Source organism: Castor canadensis, chromosome 2 (assembly GCF_047511655.1).
Source record: "Castor canadensis chromosome 2, mCasCan1.hap1v2, whole genome shotgun sequence".
Lineage (NCBI taxonomy): Eukaryota > Metazoa > Chordata > Mammalia > Rodentia > Castoridae > Castor > Castor canadensis.
Window position 1 is genome coordinate 87,990,826 of NC_133387.1, and position 19,320 is coordinate 88,010,145.

The 19,320-nt window shown below is 39.7% G+C and overlaps 1 protein-coding gene across 18 annotated transcripts in view; it reads right to left on the reverse strand.

Moving 5' to 3' along the window:
* The window catches only part of Cpvl (carboxypeptidase vitellogenic like), a 135,977-nt gene that overhangs the window by 71,650 nt on the left and 45,007 nt on the right, over positions 1–19,320 (reverse strand). For all 18 annotated transcript variants that reach the window (XR_012445258.1, XM_074065203.1, XM_074065214.1 and 15 more), the window contains 3 exons: positions 15,278–15,344; positions 4,095–4,217; positions 3,543–3,674 (listed from right to left, as the gene is read on the reverse strand). Coding sequence is in view for 17 of the 18 variants with exons in the window: in XM_074065203.1 (XP_073921304.1) it covers positions 3,543–3,674; positions 4,095–4,217; positions 15,278–15,344 (322 nt within the window). In the remaining variant the exon portion in view is untranslated. The remainder of the gene's footprint in view (positions 1–3,542; positions 3,675–4,094; positions 4,218–15,277; positions 15,345–19,320) is intronic.

Consider the following 19,320-nt stretch of genomic DNA (forward strand, 5'->3'; position numbering starts at 1 on the left):
GTGAGCTGAAAGAAAAAGAAGTGCTAGTTAGAGAAAGGTATTTAAATTTGAGCTTCTGGAATGGTTGATGGTTTTTTTGGCCATGGGAATAAGTGACTAAGATAAGGAGTAGAACAAGTAGATCACTGAAAAATAGAAGTCTATAGAACCAAGGGGTCAGGTATGATCTCTGCAGTATCCACATGGACACTGCAGTCATCAGGAATTATCACAGGAGACAGTAGCTATACTAGGCAGAGAATGTAAGGAGTGGCCCTGGGATGGGTCACTAACTATCAAGAAGTGCTGGATGGTGCCGTCTGAAGACATGAGGTACAAAGCTCAATGTATTAGAAGGAGGCAGGGAACAGGATCTGCAAGCAGCAATGAGGAGCAGGACTCTGCCTATGAGCCAGGTGGCATAGGAAGGTAAGAGACAGAACAGCCCCACTTGGAAAGGCTGCAGGGGACACAGAATCAGGAGAGAGCCAGGTTTGGATACAGCAAGAAAGTGAAGCAAATACTCATAGAAGAAAAGAAGGATGTGGGGGGAGTGGCTTTGGTGATGATGATATTAAGTTTTGATGGGTTCTTGTGAAAGGATTTTAAGAAATAAACTCAGCATGTAAAAAAATCTATTGAGTACAAAATTTAGTTTCTTAAATGATAAGATATTATTACTCTAATTTTAGGTGAGGAAACTGAGACACACAGAAGTTAAGTAACTTGCACAGAACACCCCACTGATAATCATGGCAGAAATAAGATGCAAGCCTTGTCTGTGATTCTTTAACCTGCATCCTCATCTACACACAGGCTGCCCCTCCAGCAGTTGGGGGCTGCAGTGTCTCCTGGTCCTCAATGCCTTCTGGCCATGCTGTGGACCCACATTTGGTCATGCAGACTGTGCATGACAAGGGGACTAGCTGAGGGGTGAGAAGGCAGGGAACAATCCAAAGCTCTACTAGCCAAGTTGGGTACCCTGGCTCTAGGCTACATCCAGAGAAATGGCCACCCTTGATCTTCACACAGTGGAGGCTACCATTTACTAGGTCCTGAGCCCACAGAATTATGTCAACTCGAAGGAGGTATCTTTTCCTAATTTGTCTACCCAGAGAGGTCACAGTAGGCCAGCAGTTGTCCTGAATGCACACATAAATTTTGGAACTCATTTGTAGAAGTTCTCTTCAACACCCAAGGGAATGTAAAATCAACCTCTAAGAATGGATTCGTTTTCATAAAGTCAAAAATCATATTCTGTTAAACAAATCAAGTTGGTAGCCCAGTCTAGACCTCTGAAATCCAGTCTCTGATCAAAACTTATTTCACTAAGAGCTTTCTGTGACACAGAACATTGTCACTGGAAGGGAGACAAGACAGCACTAGAGAACAGCCATTTTGCTCTTGCAGAGTCTCTAAGATGTACAGGCTTTTTATAGACTGCCTAAAAATTACTGTAGAAGATACACTGGGGTGGGAATCAGAGGGCACATGTTTAGCCCTAGGGCTACCACTATCTACATGTGTGTCTTTTGTGATCCGTTGCACCCCTTGGGGCCCCAGTATCCTTATCAATAAAATGTGGGTTAGTGTATGTGTATAAGGATAGGACACTCTCTCTAAAGCTCCCTATCCCCAACTGTGAGTTACTGCTCTTTGGTTAATGACATTATTTTAAGGACCAAGAGCATCAAACAGCTGTATCAATTAGGCCTGAGATTTTGACATACGTATCCTCTTGGATTTCAAGATTTCCTGGAGTCTTTCTCTGCAGTCACTGGAACATATTTCAACACATATTACTCCTAACTTTTATTTTGTCCATTTCCCTTGAGAAGACAAAGGTCTTTATATTTTAATTCATCACTCAAAATATGGGACCAATGGTCAAAAAAGTACACTGAACCTTTAAGGGTCTGGTTTTTTGTTGTTGTTTTCTGATGAATTTGGTTTGGGAGAGACTTCATTTAACCATCTGAGTCATAGTCTCACTTTCTCTGGATATATAAAAAATCTGGACTTTTCAACAGTTTTCTTAATCCTGTGGATGTCTAGGCAATAGTATCATGTACCACAGACAGCTCTCTGCTTTCTTCAGACTCTCAGACCACTCAGATGTTCTTGTTCTTGACATTGCATAACCCCTGGGTGCTTCTTTAAAAGCATATCAAATGTCTGACTTGCAAATTGGTCTCATGCCACATAAAATTTGGTATTTATTCTAAAATCTAAAGGTTCCCTCTTTTTCCCCCCACTTGCTGACTACCATAGCAGACAGCCTAAAACCAGTCTTAAAAATACTGTTATTGCAAGTTGAAGCATGATCTTATATGTCTCTGATAAGATCCCTCTTCCTTGTGCTTATGATTACACAGGAAATTCTGAATTTACACTCTGCAGCCAAATATGGTGTTCTGAGACAGAAATGAGAGCCTATTACCATTGGGCTGGGTGGCTGGAACTTCCTTCTCTTAATCCATCTGCATATCTTGATGTTATCAGAATTCATAGCAAGGGCAGTCACTGCTATTGGAGAATTCAGTCAGTGTTCTGGCAGCCTATATGTAACATGGACGATACCTTTAAGTTACCCCTCTTCCTCCCAATTTGAATGACTCCTGTTTTGATCAGAACTGGCTGACCTGCAGTGTCCAGAAGATTATTACCATCAGGGCTGGGCCTTGATATCCATGATGACTTTAGGTACACATACTGCTATACCACATGTGCCTAATAACAAACAGATGAGGGCTTCAATGCTGCCTTTACCTCATTTACCAATGTGTCAAACAGGATGGCTTTAGAGTAAACATGGCGAAAAGCCCTTAAGGAAGACTGTTATTAATGGCTTTTCTCTGCATTGGTGAAAAATACTCAACTTTCTATATTGTAGTATTGAATATACTCTTACATTTTAAACAACCACAAAGAAGAAAACAAAAGACTGAAAAATATAACCATATAACTATGTACCCAAGGTCATGCCTTCCCAGCTCCGAAACTACATTCAGATTCTTAAGTTTAATTTTGGGGGAGCAATGTAATAATATTCACAAACACCAATGGTTCTTTGTAGAAGTTTCAAATTACTGTGTTGTATAATCTTTGCTCCTAACACAGGAGGACATGTGTATTTGTTGCACAGTGTGTCGCTTCTCCAGCCAAAACCCCGTTTGTGGACATAACCCTTCTAGATGGCTTAGAGCATCTGTTGAAACTTATGCATTGACTTCTTGGGTTGCCTTTCATCTGATTTCCATATGATAGGGTATGCCTTTAGGTCCTCTGTAGCATTTAAAGAAATCAGGACAGTTAATGAAAGACACAGTTAGATAAACACTCCAAGATGATCTCAGGTTTAAAACCTAGCCAAAGTAAATTCAAAGAAACACAGACGGTTCTTTTCTTCATTACACGCCCACTCATCTTGCCCGATCTTAGACAGCAGAAGAGATATTCCCTGTCACACACAAAAATGCGTGAGCACTATGGTGCTTTGACCCACCCCTCTTTCCTCACATGGTTTTAATTGCTCAAGGGCAACACAGGGCCCCAGAACTCACTTCAAAGGCCTTCAGCCACTTCTGCTTCTTGATGTATTTTATGCACTCATCGCACTGCTTCTGGAAGTACTTTCTCTGCCTCTCATCCAGCAAGCCAATTTGGAACAGGAAAGTTGCATAGCCCCCTATAATCTGAGGACAAAAGAAACACTTAAAAATGCCAGAAAGAAAGACAAACAGGCTTGGAAGACCACTGGCTTTGTGAGGTAATATTCTGGAACTATCAATCTTGTGCTGGAATTAGTCAGGTAAGACAATTATATACATACCCCATGTAACACACAAGCACTCACATATAACACAAACACACAACAAACAAAAACACACACTCCATAAACATACACACAACACACAATGCACACTTGTACTAACAGCCAATGTAGGCTGACATAGTAACCCAACATGCTGAATTTTTTTAGCAAAAATTAGAATATTTAAGTCATAAAGTCAACTGGTATTGCCTGTATAACAAGTTAGCCCTCTAAGGTAAGAGATTAAAAAGGATTTAAATCTCTGTAAGGGAAAATGAAAAAGAAAAATGAAGGTACCTACCGTCTCGGGATCAGAATATGCATCACCAAGAGCAACTCCTTTCAGGTGGATCTTGAGTTCCTTCTCGGGATTGAGGGAGTGGATATAGTGTGCAATGGCCGGCACGTATTTCCCTGCATAAGACTAAGAAGGATGAACACTGAAATGGATGCTCACAGACTGATGCTCACACAATTACATGTGCCTGAACTTACCAAAATGACAATAAGCAGCAGTAATCGCACATGAGATGGATCATCCATTTCTTTATCTTCCATTGTAAATTACACAACAACAAACAGTTCTTTCTCTCACTTATTTTTTTCATACTAAATAGCACCTTGTGAACTAGAAGTCACAGGTAAGGTGACAAAGCAAACAATATTCCCTCCATGCAAGAAAAAACCAAAAACCAAAAAAACATGTGATACATGAACATTCTAATTTCCTTCTGAAATAAAATAATGTTGATCACAGACACAATTCTGCCACTGATTGGGCTCTTCTTACCAGAAAGCTCCAGTCAAACCTGTATTAAAAGGAAAAAAATTCTTGAGTCTAAACATAAGACTTCAAAATCTGTATAATGGTGCACCATGCATTAAAAAAATAGAAGAGGAAAAGGAAAATAGTATGCATTGGCCACTAAAATCATCACTTGAGTTTATGTCTATTTTCCAACCTTTTCCAGCACAGGGTCCTTTTTCATGGTCAAAATATTTTGTGGACATCTTTTCCCCTAGCAGATGAAAAAGAGCAATGCACACAGGTTCAAAATAGACTAGAGGCCTCCTGTGGGCAGCTGTGCATTCACAGATGCTTTACATATCCAAGGCTCTCTAGAGGTCTGTATTCAAAGGCTGGGAACCCCTGAGAGCTCTTATTAAAACCATCCCATAATCATATGCCGGAGATGCCACTGTTTCCACTTCAAAATAAGACATCAGGATTCAGACAGATTAAGAGAGAGAGCCAGATTTATACCTCGTGTGACCTACTCTAAAATCTAAATTCCTTCAAGTTAATAATAAACGAATATAATTTACACAATATCTGTTGCCCTGTTGTGCAATAATAATTACCTAGACAAAGTACTGAATCAAAGCACTTTACCCATTCACACTCATGAGTACATTTCAGCTTTCTTGTGGTAATATAAAGATGTATGTCTGAAATCTGGTTTGTTGCATAACTGCTATATTCTCTTGCTTAGTGAAAGTGAATATTCATCAAACAAAATTTCTGTGAGATAACAAAACAGCACATTTCCTTGAATAGTTATTTCACTGGTAAAGATATATTACATAGATTTTAGTCAACAACAGCCCATTAGGTAAGTCTTCTGTCAAAGGCACTATGCTAAGTAGTTAGGGAGACAAAAAAAAAAAGAATGATACAGGTAGGTGCAGTGACTCACACCTATAATAGTTACTAAGGAGGCAGAGATTGGGAGGATCACAGTTCAAGGCTAATCCCGGCAAAAAGTTCACCAGACCCCAATGAAAAGCTGGGTATGGTGGTGCATGCCTGTCATCCCAGTTGCAGGAAGTGTAAATAGGAAAATCATGGTCCAGACCAGACCAGGCAGAAACTCAAAACCCTATCCCACAAATAACTAAAGCAAAAAGGGCTGGAGTTATGATTCAAGTGATAGAGCACCTGCCTAGCAAGAAGGCTGAGTTCAAATCCCAGTACCACAAAAATAAGTAAATAAAAATAAAAATAAAGCACAAAACTTGCTCTTGGAAAGCTCTGTAAACCCATTATGGAATCATTGACTCAAACGTGATAGAGCAAGATGTATAGTTTCATTAGTAATTACTGCTCAGCACAAAACAGATATATTAATGGCTTGATAAATGAATGGCATATCAAACACCATTTTTAAATATTGCTTTCTCTATGGAACTGGTACAAATGCTAAAATATATATATATATCTTCTAGTGATATTATCTCTCAGGTTGTCTTTTTGTTAGACCTGGTAATAAAACACCTTTCTTCACTCTTTCTGAGATGTAATGATATGTAGCAATGAGAAATTTAGCCTAAAACATACACATTTTTATGGCACCTTCCCACTGTGACTGTCATGTCCATCTTGCATATAACCAGGCAAGGAATTTAGAAGGATGCTGTACTTTCAACACCCACTCAGTTTTTGAGCATCTGCTATGAACTAGACTATTTTGCTTCCTTTAATCTGAGTCCATTTACAATAAACATCATTTTCCTATATTTTACAATGATGAAAACAAGAGTTTGTGTGTTTTAGTCATGTGCCTAGCTGCAATTCAGTGCAGGCCTGGCTGCCTCCACAGCTCTCGTTTCTCCTGTCAAAGCACATTCTAGTCAGTTCAGTCAGTCCTAGGATGCACTATGGGTCTCTGGTCCCTCACTCTGGGACTCAATCTTGTTTTTATCCACGCCACACTTGCTAAGCTGACCATCTATGAAAAACAAGACAGTGAGATGGGGTTCTATAATCACTTCCAAAAGGAGCCTCTTTAATATTCAAGTCCACATCTTCTAACATTATGGTGATGATGTTTGTCTCATTTTTTTGGCTTATAATGACTATCACACACTTCCTTGCTTTGTGTCAGTGTGACAAATCCTTCATTGCTTTTTCCATTAATCATTTCCATTGGTTGACTGACTCAGACTGTCACACAGTAGACAATTATAGGATTATTTTATGGAAAACAGATACCAAAACATTATAATGAAATTTTAATTATTTTTTACCCTCCTTGTTGAGATATATTTCTTTTTGTTTGCAAAGCCAGACTTATTCTTCTTGAATCATTTATTTTTCAATTTAACAATTCTCTAACCATCACGAGCACTTCAAAAGACAACTAGATAATAAATCAAGTATGTTTTGTTTTCCCTAATTTTCTCCTTTGTGTAAGAATTTTAAGTAGAATAGAGCCCCACATTTGAGGGGAAGATTTAGGTTGCCTGCATTATGGATAAGAAATAGACTATGTGGTCACTTAGACTTATCATTGTCATCCTCTACCCTTAACAACTCTTGCTCCTTTTGTTCTGAGTTTTGCCTGTAATAATGGCAACAGCAACCACAACCAAACTCTCAGTTCTGAGAGCTCAGAGCAACATCAAAGCAATTACAAAAGGAAAGAGGAAAAGTGCAGCCAGAAACTATCTGACACATATTATTTTAGAATTTGGCAGTGACCTTCAAATGAGGAACTCCACCAGATAAACATGCATATCTTACATGACAATTCAGACAAGGTTAATCTACACATCTGGATTTTAGTCTCCCCTTATTATTTCGTTCTAATATTTCAAGAGACTTTAAGCAGCGATTCTACCACTGTTCTTGTTTGGTTAATTTTTCCCGGGGTGACCATATTTGCACTCACCTCCAACTAGAAGGACCAGAGAGATCAGGGTGTGTTTGCACATGCTTGTATTTGCTAGAGCTTAAAGAAGCAATCAACCTCCAATTCTCCTCCTACATCAAAAGGATCTTAGAATTCAGCTCTCAATCTTTTATTTCACCCATGAGAAAAAGGTCTCGACATCATAGTGGAATAGTAGTTTGATTCTGCAATCTTTCTGAGTACTCAAATGATGTTTGGAAAAGCCTAGTGGAAATCACATGAGCAGCATATTGTACTTGTAAAAATAGACTAGAGAGAATGTAACACTTGGCTAATTATCCAGATGTGTAAAAGTACGATGAAATTAGATTTAAAGAAACTTGTAATTGTGCATTCCATCTGAATGTCTCCCTTCTTACATGTTTCAACAGCATTCAAGGCTGACTTAGTACATCCCCTGCCACCCTGTTACTTTTAAGATAGGAAGAAAGACTTCATATCTAAAATCAAGCTTCAATCAGCTCCTCCAGAAGGAAAGAGAAGTGTCATAGAATAATATTATAATGGAAACAATGTCCCCTTACAGAAATCTCACATATATTCAGTTACAATTATTTAAGCTTCTCTCTGTTGTGAGAGCAGCTCTGTTAGCTACATTTCTTACTGAAGTTTAGTAGGAAAAAAAAAAAAGATGCAGTTACATTCAGTCTCTGCCTTGCTTCTAGGTATATATTTCATAGAAAACATTCAGAATTTTGCCAGTGATAATGAGCAATGGCTTTTGAATTGAGAAGTACCTAAATCTGGACACAAAATTTTCCCATCCAGAGTTAGGATCTGCCAGGCAGAAAGCGGCGGGGTGGGGGTGGGGAAGAGGGGATGTCAACACTAGCAGTGTGGGTTAAGGACCCTAAGGGTCATTCTGCAGCCCTTGTTCTGCTCTGCCCTCACATCCCCAGCCACTCTGCAGGAATGATGCCTCTCTGAAGAATTCATGACTGGGCTGGTAAGAACTGCTCTGTGTCACACAAAGGAAATAAGATGAGCTGCCCATCTGAAAAGAGCCATATATAAGCCTTGTCCTACAATTCTTCCCAGGCACAGATTATGGTAGCACTACCCCCATTTATGGTGATACACCAGAGGGAACAAGAAAATTTCAGTACTGTGAACAGAATTTCATATACACATTGAAAACACAAAGAAAGCCACAAAAACGGTGAACTCCCAAGTGTAATACAGTAACACACAAGGCAGCAGCCAGAGATTAAGTTTAGCAACCTTGACTTCATCTAGCCTCTGGGGTAGGTAGAATCTTACATCACTCAGTACTATTATTTTCTCTGTTGAGAGAAGTGTGGCCTTCAAATGGCCAGTGAGGAAAATTAATGAATGGGAAAAGCTGGAACCTCAGTGTTGTGGTAATCTCCACCACTTCCTAGACATTTCTAGACCATGCGTCATCTAATTTTGAGACTACAATTCAGCAATTTAAAAGAAAGGCTTCTAACAAGAATATGATTTTATCAATGCAGCCAATTCTCTTGACTATGAACTTAGAAAGAAACCTGCAAAATCTGCAGGCATAGACACAGCAAGAGAATTTTGATCTGGTGCCAACTTTTAGTCACATACACCGAAGAAACACACGTGCTGCCTTCACACGATGAATTCTCTCTTAGCATTGAAAGTATGATGCTTTCTAAAAAAAATGCTTCTGTGACAGGCATAGGTGAGCAAGATGAATCCCCCTTGCTCTGATCTTGTGCAAATTTGGAGAAAGCCAGCTTGAAGCCAGGTGACTCACCAGATGAATAAACCCTTCTGTTTAAAATAAAGACTGCAGTTAATTTGACTTTTAAATAAAGAGTATGAGCACTCTGGGCCACAGTCAACAAACTCAGCCCTTTGTTTGCTCCCTGTAGATAGAAGGAGGTTCAGAAGGTTGAAGCTGCATAATAGATTTAACTTAGCATTTCCCATCCCCAACCTAGACATCGCATCTACCCAGGTCCTCCTGATGTCTCTAGGCTGTTCCTCTGGCATAGTAGTTCACTTCTATTTACTCATATTCTTCTCCCTACAACTAAAGAATCAGTAAGCATGTGTTGATTTGATTTGATTTGGATATGCTCTCTAAAAGCCAAAGGCCGCACCTGTGAAGATTTCCATAGGCTTTATGCAGTTCTTTGGGTTGCAGCTTAAATCTTAATTTTTATATTATTAAACTCATTAAATAGTCACAAATCCTTTTTCAATTCTAAAAGAAAATGTTGGCAAGTGCAGACGGACATAATTGAAAATAGACATTTGTTGTGGACTCAAGAGTTAAAACAGCTTGAATGCTATCTAATAAAATTCAGCATGCTCCAAAGCCTTGGGAAATAATTGCATTCCAAGGACTTTGAGTCTCTATATCACTTGGAACTTCCATTTACTCTATAAAACTTTATGATCAAAGGCAAGTCTTTATGATTAAAACGAAGTCTTGGCCAGAAAGGCAAAGACATTCAAAGAGCTAGGGAGCTTCTCTTCTGTTTGCATAAGGTTATAACCCTAGAGATGTTCAGGAAATATGAACAGAGTTGTCTGACTCCCTTCCATAGGAGGTAGGTCCTGGAGACATATTGGTTTCAAGGACCGGGCCCAGCTCCAGAGAGCAGGGCTGCAACCCACAGCTAATTCCTGCACTCCAATTTTCGCCTGGAGTACTACTTTGTACCTTCCAATTCCAGTCCCTACCTAACCTCTCTAAGCCTCAGTTCCCTCATCTGTAAAATGCTGAGAATAATAGTAATATTAATAGCACCTATTTTAATAGGTGGCTTTGAGGATTAAATGAACCAGCACTCAGCAAAAGAGTGTTCATGTTTGCTGAATGAGCCACTCTAAATAAATTTTCTCATATGGGATCTCTAAGTAATATTTGTGAACGAGATTCTGAACCCAAGTCTGGACTAGTAGGATAGTGATGGAGGCCTACATAGAATGATTGCATAGACCTATGGCTATCATAGTTCACCTCAGATGTTACCCCTCTGCTTGCATGTCAGTGCTTGAGTCTCCTATTACAAATATAGGTACATTCTCTATTCACATACAAACATGTTGAGAGTATAGCACACTGGGCTTAATGTACTGGATTCTTTCCAGTGGATAGGTCAGATGGTAAGTCAGAATGTGAGACAGAAACAGAGCAATCATGATAAGAAGGGAAGAAGAGTGGAGAATAAACCTGAGTAAAATACAGCAAGAGGAGGAAGGTTGAGGGTGGAAGCCCGGGCATAAGATAGCCATGGAAAGTAAGAGAGTAGAAAGGAAAGTCCCAAGGGCCTGGGACATAGGGCAGGTAGAGAGGGACAAAGAGAGATGAAAACATGCTGAGTAGAAATTTCATTGATATTTTTATTTGACCTAATGATAGCCTTGCACAAAACCACTCTGTAACATTCAAGGACCACACATAGATTTGTACGAAACAAACTAAACAAACATGCTCTCATATACTGAGAGCCTGACATCTCAACCCAAAAGACCATGATGACTCAAGAAGGTTGTCAGATATCATGCTCCCATAGAACTTGACCTATAGGGATGAAGATAGAGTATCTCATTAAACTTACAAACATATCAATAGCTTCAAAGTTTTGCCTGTGTTTGGTCCCTAAATTGACCAAGCACAGCTATAACACTGTTCTTTTCTACTGATGGAGAAGAGATGCCAATGTTTTAACCATGTGCCCTGTCATTTGGGGAGTGTTTCCATCCAATGCTCACAGCACTGAATCTTGGCCTATAATGGTACATGAAACCACATGCTTATAGATTAATGAGCAAACCCCATTGTTCTGTCACCTGCCTGCCTTCCAATGAGGGTTGTTTTGCTTTAACTTCTAGTAGGGCCCATGGACGCTGGAGAGTACTCTGAAGTGTGTCTGTGTCTCAGGAACAAGAGCTGTCTCACTAATAGTTACTGGCTTGGAAAGGATAACACTTATAAAGAAAGTTAATTATGGGAATTAAACACAGCTTGTTTCTTTTTGAAGTACATTTTTTCATGCCTTGAGGAGGGTGATTTACAGACACATTTGTCTCTCTTTAGAGAAAATTAATTCCAGTTGGTGTTCTGGGCAGAAATGAAGAGAAAGAAGAAGACAAAGCGACTTCTCCTTTGTGCTCACTGCAGGACCACACTGCGCTCTCTGGTGAGCCAGGCATAGTTCACACAGCAGGGGAAAGGAGCCTGGGATGAGTCCTGACACATTTTGCTGTTATCCACATAAAAAACAAAGCAAATTTCTAATATTAACTTCTAAGATCCATCTTCATGGACAAAATAATTGTTTCTCTTAAAAATGATTTCAACTGGGGATGTAGCTCAATAGTACAGCACCTGCTTAGCATATTCTAGGCCCTAGGTTTGATCCCTAGCAACATGCACACGTGCACACACACACACACACACACACGATTCCAAAATAATCCACACGGAATAAAGGAGACTATGCCACATTCCAACGAGTGAGCAGAGTTTCTAGTAACACTGCAGCCTGTCTACATGCATTGGGCCATATGCTTTGGAACCCTAATAGATTAATCCAGCTTTTCATCATGAATGGCAATAATAGGCCCCATGTGTTGGGGACTCACTGCAGCTGGTCACTATGCTAAATGTCTGAGGAGGATTTTCTAATTAAATGCTCAAAACAATGCTATGCACTAGGTACTATTATTATTTCCAGAGCCCACTGCACTAGAGTCAGGGCTCTGAACAGCTGCTCCAGGGTAGTATCAAGCTCCCGTCATTCATAGCCCACAAATGTGAAGGGCATTAGGTCCAGCGCATTTGATTTGAAAGGCAGAAAATGACTTCTGAGTCTATTTTCAAGGATGATTCTATCAATTGATTGGCATTATTGGTTCAGCCTCCCTAAGAATGTGAGCAAGTTAACAGCTCAGAAGATAAAGATTTTTCTGTCTTGAAAAATCTGTAACAATTTGAGAGGGTGGGTTGGAACTATGTTAAAACTGCAAGTATGTAGAGATGTTGTAACAGGAAGTCTAGATGGAGTGAAGCACGACTCAAGTTACAGAGCACCTGCCTTGCAAGTGCAAAGCCCTGAGTTCAAACTCCATTATTGCAAAAAAAAAAAAAAAGTCTAGATAACTGCAGAACTATAGATGAACTCCTTCCTAAAAAAGCAAAATATCCCTGGAAGCAGTCTAATTAAAAAAAAAACCAAAAAACAAAAAACCTATCTGAGTGTAATAAGATGAAAAGAGACTTTGCAGAAGTCATCTGAGATCCCAGGTCTCCTAATTATTAAATCAGTATTCCTTCTACTTCTCCATTTTGCCTTATGGCCTTAAAACAGAAGACAAACCAAATGGGACCAACTAGACTGGAAAAACATGGCATTCTAATAATAATAGGCCATCAAGGCCTTATTATTTGGTGTTCTTCCTTCTAAAGAGATGTGCCCTCAGACCACATGGATCTATGTAACTCTAATGAAGATGATACTACCTGGCAACTGCCTCTCTACCTCAGGCCCTGACTGCCCTCGTTCACATCTTCCTTCTTTAGCTAGAAGGCACAGATTCCCTTAAGAGTATTCATCCTGGCAGCAAAGAATGTAAAAAAAAATTTTTTTTTCTTTCCCACACACATTTGGAAATTACATGTATAAAACTATCAAGCAGAAGTAAAATAGACAAGTCAGATTTTTCATCTGGGATTTGGCAGCTTTTCTGAGCATTCGACATCACTGTGAACAACATCGCTACATTATTGCCAAGAGAAGGAATTACACACTAAGCAGATCACCTTTCTGTTGAGGGGGGAGATGGTCATATTCCAGAGTGGGTGACAAATGACATGAGCATAGCTCCCTACCCCTTTCCCCAACTTGCCTCTAAAACTGGTTAAAAGGCAAGGAATAGTATGGAATTATTGGTAAAAGTCCTAAATAATCCCAACTGGCAGTTGGTTATAAAGAACTTAAGTATAAACAATCAGAATATGCTCTCCAAATAGCTTAGAAAAAAAAAAAGAAGAAAGAAGGCCCAAGGAAGTTCCATTCCTTTTGGAAAATGGAGACTACTTCTCTCTATCATTCCCTAAGTGTGCACATCTGTGCATGCACAGGTTTAGCATCCTTCCAGTCTTCCTCTGGCATCATTTAGCTCTTCCTCTGGATATCATTCATCTCCCACAGTCAGGCCTCATGATTCAGAGGCTGAGGACCCCAGCATGATCCTTTCCTGGGAGGGAGGGGGCAGTGGGGTAGGCTTTGGGGCACCATGTTTGCCAATCTTCATTCCATCCCTCTGACCCCAGTTATTGGTTCTTGGATGGGCATGGGACCCAAATGCATCATATGACACTCAAGCCTACAGATGTAATCATTGGGAAAGTGAAGTTGAGCTGGAGTGATGGGACGGGGCACCAGATGGAAAGAACTTATCTGAGAATGAAACCAGAGAAACACAAAGCCAAGGAAAGAATGAGAGACAAAGGCTGATGAAAGAAACATGGAGGGGTTTTTTGAGGATTATAGTTCTGATATAGTAAATCTAAAACCACTTGGGGCATAAAGTAGGGATGTGAAAAAGAGTAAACACGTGATATAGTTGGGTACTATGGTCCTTGATGTGGGAGAAGGGGTACACAAATACGTAATGGAGAGAGGAGAAGAGAACATTCTTGTAGGTAATGGGTATCATTGTGAAGTCATTTTATTTCCTAGCTCTCCAGAAATGACATCCCAATAGCAACGAGCACTGAGTGCTTAGGACTTGGCTTTTAAATACCATTCCCCATTAAAAGGAATCAGGGTTCCTTAAAAAAAAAAAAACTGATTCCAGAGCTAGGTCATGGAGTATAAGCTGCTTCTGGGACATATATTCATGCCAGAAAGCAAGGAAATCTCAAAAACTATTGGGACCCTTCAAAGGATACAAGAGCTAGACCGAAGGGCTTCCCATTGCCTAAAATTAGGAAAGAAGCTCAAAATCAATGACAGTGACACAATTTGACAGATCAAATAGAAACAACAATTCTTGAGATCACAGTAATATTTTTATAAGGAATATAGAGAAGAGATGGAGGGAAAAATCTCTATAGAAGAATGCCAGCTGATATCTACAGAAAAACAGACTAGAATCTCCAAGGTAGTAACAGATTTGGGAAAGGATCATTAATGGATCTAAAACTTTTGGGGGACAGGTGTTCCCATGGCCTTGGATTAGTTATTAATTACACACAGACACAGGTGTGTTTTCAGTATTGCAATCTGGCAGGCACTGCCTCGACCAAGTGATTAAAATTAGGAGACAAACTGACATGATGTGGCTACTGATGGATTGCCCCCAGAAAGTACAGAGAATCACAAACACTGCAAAAATGTTTTCACTGAACCTAAACACTGTGGAGGAATCAGACAAACTCAGAATATGGGAAATTTTTCAAGGTATGGGCCCCGGACACCTCAAAATCATCATCATAAATGACAATAACAAAAACGGTAGTGAGTTTGCATAGCCTGCATGAGACCCTAGGATTCAATCCCCAGCACCATTTTTGAAAAAGTCTGAAAAGGCAAAGGACTGAGACAAGATAATCTACAAGCCCATTACAACATGTGAACCTTTATTGAATGGAGGATTGAAAATAATGTTATGGAGGGAATTTGCAGGTTAGCTAGAGAATTCTGAATATGAGCTGGATTGATATGAATATTTACACATATATGTATGTGTTTATTTATATATATGTATATATGCATGAATTTTTAAGAAAAAATGAACTAATGATATTTGAGGCACACCAGAAAACATGACTTGAACTCACCTCCCCAGTGGCATAAAAGTCATTCTTTCTGTATTCAGGAAACAACTGGAAAAACTGACTTAGCACACTGCAAAAAGAACAATAAAAATCAATCAGAATCATCTCATACTATACTACCAAATCTCACCCTTTGGCAATACGTTTCAGATTGGAAATAATGTATCATTCTGTTGTGAGCTCCCATAGGGCATTTTTTCCAGAGTCTCACGTATGTAATAGCACTACATTTTACATGGACAGAAAACGCATGTGGGGCTTACTTTGCATTGGTAAGAAGTTTGGACAGTGGGCATCAATCCTCTGAGCACATTTCCAAATCTCTGGGTGACCACTGTGGAAGGGATCTTGAGCCATTATGCAGGCTTTCACCTATTACTTAGCGATTCTTATGCAACCTTATGACCCCACTGACCTGGGTCTGCGAGAGGAAATGGGAACTTCAGTTGCTTACCCAACCCCCACAGTGAGGGACCCTGACTATTTCCATTGGAGCTCCCAGATGTCAGTGTTTTAATAAGCAAAGAACAGAAAAGCTATAAAATGACTCTAATCTAAAGCAAAACCAACAAATGACCGTAAGTCCCTAAGCAAATGTGCAGTGGTCTCCAGAGGTCACTCAAAAAACAAGAAAAGAGATGGGTGCTTGTGTCTCCCGCTTGTAATCCTAGCTACTCAGGAGGTTGAGATTAGGAGGATCTCAGCTTGAAACCAGTCTGAGCAAATAGTTCACAAAACCCTATCTTGAAAAAAAGCCCTTCACAAAAAAGGGGTGGTGGAGTGGCTTAAGGTGTAGGCCCTGAGTTCAAACCCCAGTACCACCAATAAATAAATAAATAAAAAGAAGAAGAAGAAAAGTCACATTTACTAAAGAATGCTGGCAGCAACTTCAGTGAGTTATGCTAAAATAGATGTAAGTAGATGTAAAGAAATTATTTCATAACAAGTAAGGAAAGGGTGAATGACTTTTGAGCGATTCTCTACTTGACCAAAATCTTTCCAAAAAGTAGACAAAAACTTGTGGAATGCAGGCGTTCTTCTAATGTGACTCAAGCTGCAATGCCCAAGAAGCTGGGAGGGTCGGGGTTGTTCCAGCTTGCTGCTGAGGACTAAAAGCTATGAACCATCCAGGGGAGATGAAAGGCAAGGAGGATCTGGAAAACCCAGGTGAGGAAGAAAGTTCAAGGGTTATAGAGAGCCAAAATTGAGTCATTACAACCATCATGATCCTGGCTATACTTTACTTTCAAAGACTCCATAAAAATTTACCATGAAACACTACTGCAGAGTTTTGATCTATTTCTCCATTTATTATTTATAGTGGCCTTTGTAGCAACTAAATTTGGGAAGCTACATTTTTATAGCTTCCATGTTAATGCTGGTAATAAGTTGGCTTTAGAGTGGAGATAAAAATAGGAGTTTATTCTCCACCCTTCCCTCTCCAACCTCCAGGCTAAAATTACTTCCCTTTTTCTCTTCCTGCTGGTTGGAATGGCACCAGATAATTTAACATAGTAAATCTCAATTTAGCTTTATGATTTAATTTGCAGCTTATTTCCTTATAGTATTTGTTGGAAAGTCATTAGGATTGACAGATTTAACAGGTAAAACTACAAAGGTACCAAGTTAAATTTGAAATTCAGATAAATAATGAGCAATGCTTTAGTACAAGTATGTCCAAATATTATCTGGAACGTACGTACATGCTTAAACAGCATTCATCGTTTATCTGAAATTCAAATTCAACTGAGTATTCCATGTTGAAATTGAAGATGAGACTATTTCAGGTTACTTCTGCCTTGAAGATGCCAGGATTCTCTAGCTGGAGTTTTCAAAGCAAGAGTCCACTTGAGGAGGTTAACAAAGGTTTAATTTCACCTGTAATTTTTTTAATTGATTTTTTTTTTTAGCAAATCCTTGATAAGTGTTTCTTATATAGGAATAAAGAGTGAAAAAGGTAAATTTAGTAAGCTAGATTCACATATACCACTTGCTCATTTAGCTGTATTTTAGTCAAGGACTGTTCTTATTACATGGTGAAGATCTGCTTAAAAACACAATACAGAATCATGTTTGTATGAAATTTCAAATTTTAGAGGCAGAATTGCTAACATACATAATATACAATACACAAAATACGTGTGTACATGTGTGTGCACATCTGCTCCATATATTCTTTGAGGTAAGAGTTATATGGTACAAAAACAAGCATCTTCCAGGAGATTCCATGTGGCAACCTTATTGGCATTGTGCCATGGATTTGTCTAATAAGTAGAATTTTAGTGAAAGGCTATCTGCTGGCTACTAGCAAGGCACTATTAATAGGAAAAAAGAATGGGACTTTCATGGAAAAAAGAAAGATGTTTTCAACGGAAGGGGAGAAAGGGCTATACTTTAAGACTGACACAAATAACAAAAAGGGGAAACAGACTACAAGGAAGAAAGACTAGGAGAAACTTACTCCTCAGATAACTTTTTGAAAAGGAAAATTGATAATCATGGGGCAGAGAGGTGGAAATGATCAATCATATGCAGTAAACCCAAAGATCAGGCCTGGAATCTAGTCAGTTCTGATGAAGCAGAAGCCTGATAACTACAAATGACATTCTGGGAGATCAAGGTTTAAATAAGCAGGAGTGCCATACAGTTATGGTTTGGATCTTAAATGTCCTTTAGAGGTTCATTTGTTGAAGATTTGGTCTCCAATGCAGCTATGTTCAGAGGTGGGATCTTGGGGAGGTGACTGGTTCATGAGTACTCTGACCACATGAATGGATCAATCCATTTGTGGATTCATAGCTTAATAGCTTATTGGGAGGTCGAGGGGCTTAGCTGGAGGAAGTAGGCTACTGGAGGGATACCGGGGAAAGGTGTATTTTGTTCCTGACTCCTTCCTTTCTTCTCCTCCTCCTCCTCCTTCTCCTTTTCTGTTTCCTGGCTGCCATGAGAGGAGTAGCTTTGCTCTACCACGTACTCCCAACCACAATGTCTAGAAATACAGGAGCCAAGTGACCCTACACTGGAACCTCTGAAACCATATAAGGCAGAAATAATCTTTCCTCCTTTACATTGACTTTCCTGACCCATACACATACCAACACAAGTGGCCAACTTGCTACAGTCACTGACAGTGGATGAAACAGGTAAGACAATAAAAATCTGGGTGGTTTGGTAGTATTAGAGTACACAAAGACAGGCCTCTTCTCATTTGCTCCAAATCCTGAGTGGCTGTGCTATGGTCCTTTCCTCCCTGCACGGATTCCACAAACCACAGTATCCTCCTTTCTTACAGGACACCTGCTTCCCAGTCACACTGCTGGGTAGCTTTGGCTGGTCCATGGGAGGTTTCCTGTCACCAACCAATACACGGATGGAACGACAGCAGCACCTCCATTGGACTATGAGAGGTAACTTCGGGGTACCAATAGACTACAAGCTCGAGGAGAGCAAGGGCTGTGGGCTGTTTACTGCTGTGCCAGCTCCAGGAACAGTGTCTGGCACAGAGTGTGTGCTCACTGAGAGTGTAGCACAAGGACAGTGGCACCAGCCAGGATGTCCAACTCAAAGTGAGGAAACTTAATATGTTTTAGTAATTCTTTTTCGGGAGAGGCACTGTGGCTCCATAGCACACTCTCAATAGGGAAAACAAACCAAAATTCAACATCTTGTTAATGAAAATTTTTATTTCTGAACACAAAGAAAAAAACAGCCCAAATGGGAATGTTCAAGGCCCCTTTTGAAGGCTAAACCTTCCAGCCAGGCACTTAAGAGCAGGATAAAGGAATAGGATTTTCAGAAAAAAGAGAGATGGTTTTCAGAGGGAGAAGAGAAAGGTCTAGTCTTTAAACTCTCAGTAGCCCATTTACACGTTTCAAAGTGACCTCCATACTCCAGACACCCATCTGGAGAGCCGGAGAGAAGAATGTAGTCACAAAAGGAGATGAATAGTGTAAACTATAAAGGAAACAGCTGAAATCAGTTTTCTGCACTACTCTTGATTAGCTATTTTCCAGTTCTGAGAGCCTGAAGCAAAAAGAACTAAAACA